Genomic DNA, 10,267 nt, shown 5'->3' on the forward strand with positions numbered 1-10,267 from the left:
GTTCGTTAACCGAAGCAATTTTTCCCATAGAAATTAATGCAAATACAATTAATCCGTTCTAGCCGTCAGTATTTTTGTAATTTTATTTGTAAAATGGGTTTTCTTTAATGAAAATATAGGAAAACGTACTCATAAACAGTCGATCTACGTTAAATTTTCGGAAAAAAGGAAAGATTTGACGGGTATATAAAACATCACATACGATCGTTAAAGTTCTAAAATGACAGATAGCAGAAACAATAGGCTAAATTATGAGCGAAAGGCTTGTAGGTTTATCAACAATCTCCGATCAGAGTCGACGAACAGGTGTCAAATAAACACCTCGGAACAAACTTTTCTCTTGACCTGATCTGGTTTCGGTTTTCATCTGGAGACAAAAAAGAAAACAATCGGGAAGCGAGGAATGGGACGCAGGACAAATCGTAAGGTAAGAATCAAGGAAGAAATACTATAAAAACCCCGAATATCAAGGTCAAAATGCAGTTTTCCTAAAAATTCTATGGCGATTAATCTGTGTCGTCTTCGTCCGGATTAAGCCTGAAGTCGTTCCCGCTAAAATTTGTGTTGTGTCTCGCGGACCACTTTAGTCTTGCGGCTCTGAAACCTACCATCGCTTCTGTGACCAAGCGAACCCATCTCGTCCGTTCTGGGGCTATGACTGATCAGCTTGCACTATCGTAGGACCAGCGATACGCCACTCCTCAGTGCCGAGAGAAAATACTGTAGATAAGCCATTTCCAACTACCTCAAATATGTAAGCATCTTCCCGTTCTAATAAATGATTTTCACTATAAAATACTTGTCATCTTTGTCTCCTCCGCCATCACCAACGTACGAATGGACCCTAGACCATCACCGACACACGATTAACTGATTTTCCCTAAAATTCAGCAAGCTTACAAATTTGACACAAAAAGCCGTTAAGTTCGTTATCCGAGACAAAATTTTTGCAAAATAATAGTTCGTTAACCAATTTGGTCGTTAACCAGGACGTTCATTAACCGGGGTTCCACTGTATATAGAAAAACTATATTACATACAAATAAAAACCCAGCAAAGCGGGTTCTTGCAGCTATAATGTAACTATCTTAATCTTCACTATCGTTACTTTTTGCCCACAAATAAAAACCCAGCAAAGCGGGTCTTTGCAGCTAGTTATTTAATAATATAACAATATAAGTATATTGAATTATATGTATTTAAAATCATATTATTGACATTTTCAATACATAAATAAAATGAAAGTATTTTAATTTCCAAACAGTTTAGAAATCTTATACTATTGATTACAACGATGCACTGTTGCTAATCCAAACCAGTTTTGTTCATTTTGTTTATTTCAATGTCTGCTATTTTTACTATGATGATAATAAATTTTATACAAAACATCCACCAAACACCAAAATGCCAGCTTTGAAAGCATATATTTAATGCAAAATGAATGTTTTTGATTGCTTTAAGCAACCATTAAATTTACGTTTTCAAAGCTGGAGTTTCAATATTCGATGGATGTTTTATATTATAATCATTTCTAAGCTGTTTTAAATTTTATACTATTTTGAAATGTATTTAATTTTAAAAGTTAATGAAAGTTTGCAGTACAACATTAAATTTCTTTCAAAGAAAAGGTCATATTAAATTTGTTTTTGAAAGATTTCTAGATGAATGAAAAAAGATTTAAAAAAACTACTACTAGTAATTGCAATACAGCACTTAAACACAAAAACAAAAATAAATTTTGCCTTTGAACAACATTCATTTTAATGCAGACTTGTTAGTCTCAGTATTTGACAGTACTTTTTAAAAAAAAAAAAAATAGATTTAAAGAATATATTTATAAAATTAACATACTATACATTTTAACATAAACAGGAAGTTCATATTATAAGTAATCAATGAGGATTAAATTATGGCCATTTTAAGTTATTCACTTAAAATGTGAACATCTAAAAACCAATATACAGTAAATAATTGGAAAGAAAAAGTTTAATTGGGACTGTATTACAATAAAACAGGTGTGTATATATATACATCTGTTTTATTGTAATACAGTCCCAATTAGATTTTTATATGTTGTGTACTGTACTGTACTAACTCCTCAATTCAAGCTCTGAATATGTTTGAGACTTTAACAGAGCTGTAGAGCATACTCATAGGAACAAAAAAGTCAAAGGAAACATATCTCCACGAGCAACCCTTTGCGAGATATAGCCCCCAGAATTACTCTGTGACATATTCCTATGCTTTTTTTTTTCAAAATTAACTACATTAATATCATATTACAGCTTGCAGTATAGTATGCTTAGGATTTAAATATTAATGCAAAGATAGAATTTTCAAGAACTGTAATCTTGTGATCTTAAAACAGAGATAATATAAAAACTATTGTTAAAGAGAAACAATAGCATATATCATAATTACACATATCCTACGATTAAACAAGTTATTACCTCGATATACTGTAAACAGTGACAAAATAAATTATAAAAACATATAATTGAAACAATCATTTAAAAAATTCATTTTTACGTCATACGAAATTATTTAATATACAATAATATAATACAAGCTTTATTAATGCAGAAACATCTGTTACGTAAAACGATTAACTTATTTACTAAGGAAAATAAATGAATATAAAAAAATTCATCAATTTCAAATGCCATTTAACTCACATGCAACATATTTTAAAACGTTATAAATCATTTACTAAGTGCATAAAATGTGTAAAATTTAATGAATAAATTTACCTGTGTCACCAATAATTATATATTTGAATAAATATGCATAAGACATCTTCGCTCCTTATTTACTAGATTTAGTACACAAACAAACAAGCCAACCCACTGAATCATACGGATTGCGTCAGCGCTAGTGGCGACATCTTTCGGAAAATTAAAATTAATCAGGATTTCACAATTTTTTTATTTTTAAATACATTAATAAATGAAATGTGTTCGTGAAAATTAATTACATAAAATTACAGTTAAAAATTCACATTATAAAATAATAAATTTTAAATAAATTTTANAAGTATCGTAATTAATAAAATATTAGCGTGTAATTAAAGCTACGAGCCTCTGATCGGTAACGTTTCTACCATAAGGACATAGTAAGATGTTTCGTTTTCGACTACGAGTGACGTCAAATAAGCAACCAATGAGAAGCGTTTCTTCTCTATGAGGCAACCTGATAAATCTAAGACCTTGAGTCTGTGACACATTCGATGAGAGAAGTTAAAGGATTTTTGAAAATTTTTCGGTTTTTAAAAAATGTAGAGAGTGAAGCTCTTAAAATAAAAATAAATTTTATTTCGAGAATTTTCAGGTTAATTAGTCTCAAATTCTTAACTGTTGCAAATTTAGGTTATTGGAACTAAAAATAGGAAAATGTCTTTTACAGGCAAAAATTATTAATCATCGAGTAATATAATGTTAAACGCGAGTTATTTACAATTGTAGAAAATACCAGAAATGACTGCATAAATATAAATATGATTATTTTTATATACATTTACTACATACATTTATCAGTTGAGCGTATGATTGGTTTGACGGATTACAGCAACGCAAAACATGGGCGACGAAGAAAATATCTCATTTTTCTATACAGTAAGCGAAGCAATAATTTTACCAGACAACCAAAAACCAATCCGTGCCAAGAGGAATACCTCTCGGAAGGTTTTTCTGTAAGAAACTGGCTCCCTATTCGGGTATTAGACACTTGAAGAAAACCCGGAAAACTTCACGGAGCCAGTCCTTGGTGAGGCGTGATTCAGAACGGTAAACTGACGCCTAAACCACTGAACACTGGAAGTGTTCAGTGGTTTCATCCACTCGGGCACTGGTGAGCCTAGGCGGTTTAGGCTTCAGTTTACCGTTCTGAAGAGTCAGGATCAAATCCGGAAGGTTAATAAACCCCAGGAATTTTTTGGTCGTAAAATGTCTCAGATATATGGATCCCGTTCCTTATCATTCAGCCATTTCCGTTGTGAGTATGGTCGAAATCACGTTAGATATAAAAAAAAAAAAAACTCCCTCGGTGCCCACAGGACAGAAAAAGTTAAAAATATATATATACATTTTGCATATATTTGACATAAATAAATACTTAAAATCAAATCGAAGCTAGATTCTTTGTCATCTGATCTGAATACAACAGTTTTAGTTGTTAGTTAGTTGATGTTTAAAATTAGAAGTTCAAATAAAAATATTTTTCTATATGGGCCTACAGAAGAAATTACTTTAATATCAAGAATTACATAACGAAAAATTTAGTTTTTCAAACATTTGAAACACGATCAAGCCATTTAAAAAGTTAATTGAACCTATTGTAAGTTGCCAAAACATTATCAAATAAATTAATAATCAGTTTTCCAATATTTATATATTAAAATTCACAAGACATACTTATTTGAAATTCTGAAAATGCATTTCAGTTAATTTAATTTCATTCATAGTTTTTTCTATTATATTTCTATTTATGTATAAAATATGGTAGATAATACAATTTTGCTGATATTAAAGATAGAAATTGAACAACTAAAACAAATAAAAATAAATAAATAGAAAATAATTTAAAAATAATATTTAGTTGAGTAGAGAAGGAAAGTTGAACATGTTAAATCATATAAGGAGTAATGACATAAAAGCCTCGAATGTCACGCTAGACTGTTAACTCTAAATTTGTACAGAATTCAGAGTTAACAGTTACAAAAATATTTATACTGTGTAGAGAGGGCTTTAAAATTTTTTTATCGTCTAATCATCTTAATTTTACCAATTTCTATTATCAGTGAATAGATCTATGGAATATATACTCGGTACAGTTTATTTTAAGAATCACAGTAAGAAAATCAGCTTTTGTTTCGTTATTCAGATATACAGTCCTTTAGCTACGGGGGGGGGCACTATGAGGTGGCTAAGCCCTTCAGCTTAGTCAGTAGTGCCTACATGCAGTATACAGTATATATATTTTTGCTTGCATTACGTAAACTTACGCTACTGTTACTTATTTTTACATTTAAACTGTAGCTACTAGACCTAGAAGTTATTTTTTCAGCCCCTATGGCTGAAAAAATAACTTTCACAATTTTTTCATGTCTCTCTAACTCCCAATTATTTAGTCATGACTAGGTGAATGCATGTATATGGATTCGAATAAATGCATTTTTGCTAGAAATGATCTATTTGTTTCGTGATTCTTTAAAGACTGTCTACAATGTAATTTAAATACTGTAACAATGTAAATGATACTCTAAGATATATCTGCCGGTAAACAATTAACAGCAATTTAAAGCAAGACACCGTGTAGAAAGAGGATGTCATTAAATAGATACATGACACGAAAAATTTTGTTTATATTCTAAAATCAAATTTCTCTTTTCCCAAAATCACATTATAATAAAAATCGAAAAATTTGTATCTAATTTCTATAAGTTTTTTTTTAAACTCTTTTCTTCCTATGGGCACTAAGAGGGCCTCTTTTAGCAAGCCCATTATGGGTTTGGCCAGGCTCACAATAGGGCGACCGGGTGGTGAGGGACGGGAACCGACATATCCGGTCGGAATTTCTATATGTTAGAATCCGCATACTTTATTGAAATATTCTTGAAAACTTATGTACAAAAAGTAAACTTCTGTTACTACGATTTTAAGTTTTTTCTTCATTGGTACAGATAAAAAATTTTAAAATTTATGTTAGGGTTTTGGACTCTGCACTTGTTCAAAAAGTTCGTGACGATTCATGGTGCCTCCGTTTCTATTGTTTGTTTTTCGTGACGATTTCGAGCAAAAGTATTATTGCATTAAAGGTAAAGTAAAAATAAAATAAAGGTATTATTGTATATATGCATTATGTACTGCATAATTATAAATATACAGTATACAGAATATAATTTTTTAAAATAAAAATATTTGAATAAAATTAATTTTTAGTGATTAATTATATTTAAATTTATTTTATAATTAAAATTATATGCTCTATACATTTCATAAATATAAGTAAATTTATGAGATCGAGTTTAGACACGAGATGGCGTGGAATATCAAAACATTGCAAAGACTTTAAACATTTGCTCTTAGTTTAAAACTAAACATTTCTTTTTATTTTTGTTTTCATATATAATTATTTATTTATAAATTTTTAATATTCTCAATGATATATAATGATGCGATTTCAGGATTATTTTTAAAGAGAATATATTGATTTTAATTGAAATTACAGTACTTTTATATAACAGCTGGTAAGAATCTATATTTAAATATTTACATTGTAGATACATTTTTATAAAGAAAATTGATTATCATTATTTTTTTATTAGAATAACTTCATTCCAATTATTGTAAACTTATGGAGAATGCAGATATTCTTCTAGGTATTTATTATTAATTGTTTTTTTACATAACATTATTAGCAAATTATAGATTATAAGTAAAATTTAAAACTGTGCATTGATAGAATTGAACTTTTCAAACTTGTAAAAATGGCTAAATAAGTCAAAATGGAATAAATTAATGAAGAAATAATAAACTTTGCACATGTAACCAAAATTTAGCAAGAAGAAATTAGAAGAAAGCTAACTCGAAGAGTTAATACCCGCCAGTGTCCGTTAAACACGGATGAAAATGTTTGCTTTCTTGTAATTTCTTCTTGCTAGATTTTAGTTACGTGTACTGTACAGTGTTTATTAATGTATACCCAGTTTTTGACTGGTTGAATTGAAGAAATAATTTCAACATGTTAAAAAATTTTTAAAAATGCCTTTATTGGTTGTTTTTTTAGATTAGACTTGGATACACAAACATATAAAGTATATCTATTAAAAGGTATATTGACACATGCATTGTATCATGTTTTCTATTAGAGATTACACAAGTACAATGTGCATCCTTTTTGATGGATGTACATTATCTTATCGACTTACTCAATTTACAATAGATGTGAAGATTTGTCAATGAACATTGCATACAACAGAAGAGTGTGCATATATGTGGCCACATGAGCTCAGAATCAGTGATACTGAAATGGTAATATGTTAATTTGAGAAAAGACCATTAGTGTGGGATACTGTACATGAAGATTATGAGAACAAACATAAGAACTCAGCATAGATTGATATATGTTCAGAAGGATAATTCATCAATGGATTTTTCAGATATTCTGAAATAGTGGAAAAACTTCTTAGTCTTTTCTAAGGCAAGTAAATAAAGTATAAAAATGGCCGCACAGATGTCATTTACTGTTTATTGGAATGAGCTCAAGACTTGGATTTAGTTTTTAAATATTATTGTATTAAATAAAAATAAATGCTATAATTTTAAGCATCAGTCCTGTCTGCAATTTTCTTTCACATACTGTCTAATAATGTGATGTATAAGCAATGTTGGCAAAAGTAATTTTTTGCAGTGTGTTGTCTAAGCAACATCCATCATGTATAGTACTTTATATACTTGTGTATTCTCAGACTTAGAGGTGGAAGTGCCATCATCCCTCTATATATATCACTACAGTCATACATCAAATGATTAAATTTTATAGTTGGATATGTTTACCGAGTTTCAGGGTGGGATGATGGTGGAGAAGGGGTCACTCCCTAAAACATTATTAAATGCATTGTCATTGGACTTAGGTATGCAGTAAAAGTTTCATCCTTCTATCTTAATTAGAAATGGATAAAATTTGGGTTGCAAGATTTGAGGACATGGTACAAAGCAAGTTAAATAAAAAGTTCAATTAAAAGTGAAATCATGAAAACCTTTAAAAACTGAATAAATTTACTATTTTATGTAGGTTAGTGTTTATTGTAAACATTTTACTAAATCATAAGTCTACACAATGGCTTTTATATTACTTTCTGGAAAATACACTGTATATTTCTTATTATAATCTAATTAAAATAAATCTATTAAAGTATTTTTTAATTTTCAGTTGCTGCAGATATATTAAGTGAATTTTTAGAAGTAGCAATTCATAATATTCTTTTTGTTTGCAATGTTTATCCTGCTGAAGCATTTGAAAGACGAAGAAAATATAATGTGCCTGTTCAGGTTTGAATATTTTTTATTATTTAAAGTTATTTCCATTTTGTTATGATATAAAAATGAATTTGATTTTTAAAAATATAACCCTCATACACACTTGTTAACCTTTATCCTCGGTATTGGTTAGATTTTGGAACAAACGTTTTCAGCCTCACTCACGTGCATATCTTCAAATTTATTTTATTTTAAAACTCAAAGTTGGAAAGTGTTTCAAAAACCATTCTAAGTTTGGAATCTAGTTTTCATTTAACCTAAAGCAAATCTCGAGAAAGGCTGAGAACGTTTGTTCCGAAATCTAATCAGTACCATGGATAAAGGTTCAATGAGTGTGTATGAGGGTGATCATAACACCGGTTAACAGAATTGTGAAAAAATATAAATAGTGTACCAGTATCATTATACCTTATGTAATTTAAATACAATTATATATTTACATTATAAATTTATTTCTATCCTGATTATGCCATGAAGATATAGAAAGATAAAAGAATAGTTTCATGAAGTTACTGAGTTTAAACTGACTTCTGCTGAACATAAACCTATTAATTATTTAAATGCTTAAATCTATTAATAAAAAATAACAATTTAATACATTTCAATTAATTCCAATTTTACTGCAATTTAGTAGACAATACATTTTATTTTATAATGTTTTACTATTAACATGCATGCTGAATAATAGAGACCTTATGACTGCATTTTCATTAGAATTTACGATAAAAAATACAAAAACTGTATTTTGTCATTGAAATAAACTGTTAAGAGAAAGACATTTTCAAGACTTCTTGCTCTTATTGTCAATTCTAGTATTAGAAACGATTAGAAGAGTCTAATAACAGAATCAGTAAGAATAGCTCTTGATAATATTTTTCTGTTAAAAGTTTACTTCAGTAACAAGATTTAGTCTTTAATATTTAACCTATGTTTCTAAAAAATTGTCTGAATTTTAAGTGGATTTGCAAAAAATTTTAAATAATACAGTATTAAAATTATATTTTGTTTAAATGATATATATTTTTTTTGTTTCTATAAGCTAAATACTGCATAATAAGTGAATATTCATTTTATATATAAAAATAAGTTAATCATAAAATAATATAAATGATTTTCATAAATATATTTGCTTACATAAAAATTGATTTGGTTGTATAAGTTGACTTCAAGATTTTCAGATCAAAATTCTGTTTTAGATTTATATCTATCTACCTGAAACATTTGGTAAACTAGTGATAGACTAAAACTGAAAATGTGGTAGTCTATGGTAAAAGCATTGAAATAAACACACTGAAACCAAAAATATCCAGCAGAAACAAACTTTAATAAACTAAACAAACATTTTCAATGGTTTTAAATTGTCATCAAGTTAATAAATGGTGTATGAATTTAAAATGTTCCTTCATCTTATTCCTTTTCAGTGTTAAATGCTGAATCTAGCACTCCAACAACGATGTTTATTTACTTCAGTATAGTTTGTGTTTCATTGAAACTTAATCAATTATAAAGAGAATGTTGGTACTGATTGTAGTGGCAATTAAATCTCTTAAAAATGGAGACTTTCATGGTCCTGGTTTATTTTTGTGAGCATTTAAAATTGTTTGCCTACCTTTTCTTTGTATAACAGCCAGATGAGAAACTGTAGAGACATGCTGAGTAACTTGTGGCCATTTCTCACAAGAAATGGTCTTGTTACAGAGGCTTCATAGAATGTCATTATCTGTTGTAAATATATGCCATATATGCCCTGCATTTAGCTCCTAAGCTTGCCTTTGATTTAACCATAATGTAAACTTATAGAATCTGTCTAAAATTGTGAAAAACATAAATTTTACTAGTATGGAGAAAACTATAGTAACTGTTAGTAACAGTAACTATAACTAAGTTCAATAATAATGTAAATTATATGTAGAAATAGAGAATTGAGTGAGTAGTTCTAGTTTCAATTTCAAATTTAAAATTAGCACAAAATAAATTTTTAAAAATATTTTCTATATTTTTGATCCAGTTTATTTCAAAACTAGCAGACCCCGCCATGCCTTGTTGTGGCTCAAAATGTATCTATTATAAATGTAAAACACTTCCCCCGTGGGGGAAAATTTTTCGAAAAATTTTTTTTTAGTGTACATTCTCTTGACGTACCCTATTAAAACGCAATCAAAAGCGCAAAAACCCGCATCTAAAATAGTATAATAGAAGCCAAGTTTTTCACAGTAAGCCTTAATCCTGTC

At 28.8% G+C, this 10,267-nt stretch overlaps 2 protein-coding genes across 2 annotated transcripts in view; one reads left to right on the top strand and one right to left on the bottom strand.

The window, feature by feature from the left end:
• LOC111617887 (ras-related protein Rab-2-like) overlaps positions 1-2,880 on the bottom strand; it is a 49,978-nt gene extending 47,098 nt beyond the window's left edge. Inside the window, exon 1 of the mRNA XM_023359236.1 lies at positions 2,751-2,880. Within this exon, the coding sequence (XP_023215004.1) occupies positions 2,751-2,796 (46 nt within the window). The 5' untranslated portion in view covers positions 2,797-2,880. The remainder of the gene's footprint in view (positions 1-2,750) is intronic.
• Positions 2,881-6,043: 3,163 nt separating this feature from the next.
• Positions 6,044-10,267, top strand: part of LOC111617889 (mitotic spindle assembly checkpoint protein MAD2B-like) — an 18,572-nt gene continuing 14,348 nt past the window's right edge. Inside the window, exons 1-3 of the mRNA XM_023359237.1 lie at positions 6,044-6,244; positions 6,323-6,376; positions 7,930-8,048. Coding sequence (XP_023215005.1) covers positions 6,352-6,376; positions 7,930-8,048 — 144 coding nt within the window. The 5' untranslated portion in view covers positions 6,044-6,244; positions 6,323-6,351. The remainder of the gene's footprint in view (positions 6,245-6,322; positions 6,377-7,929; positions 8,049-10,267) is intronic.

The sequence above is a fragment of the Centruroides sculpturatus genome, unplaced genomic scaffold, assembly GCF_000671375.1.
Source record: "Centruroides sculpturatus isolate CEXI.00-Female unplaced genomic scaffold, Cexi_2.0 scaffold215, whole genome shotgun sequence".
Taxonomy (NCBI): Eukaryota; Metazoa; Arthropoda; class Arachnida; order Scorpiones; family Buthidae; genus Centruroides; species Centruroides sculpturatus.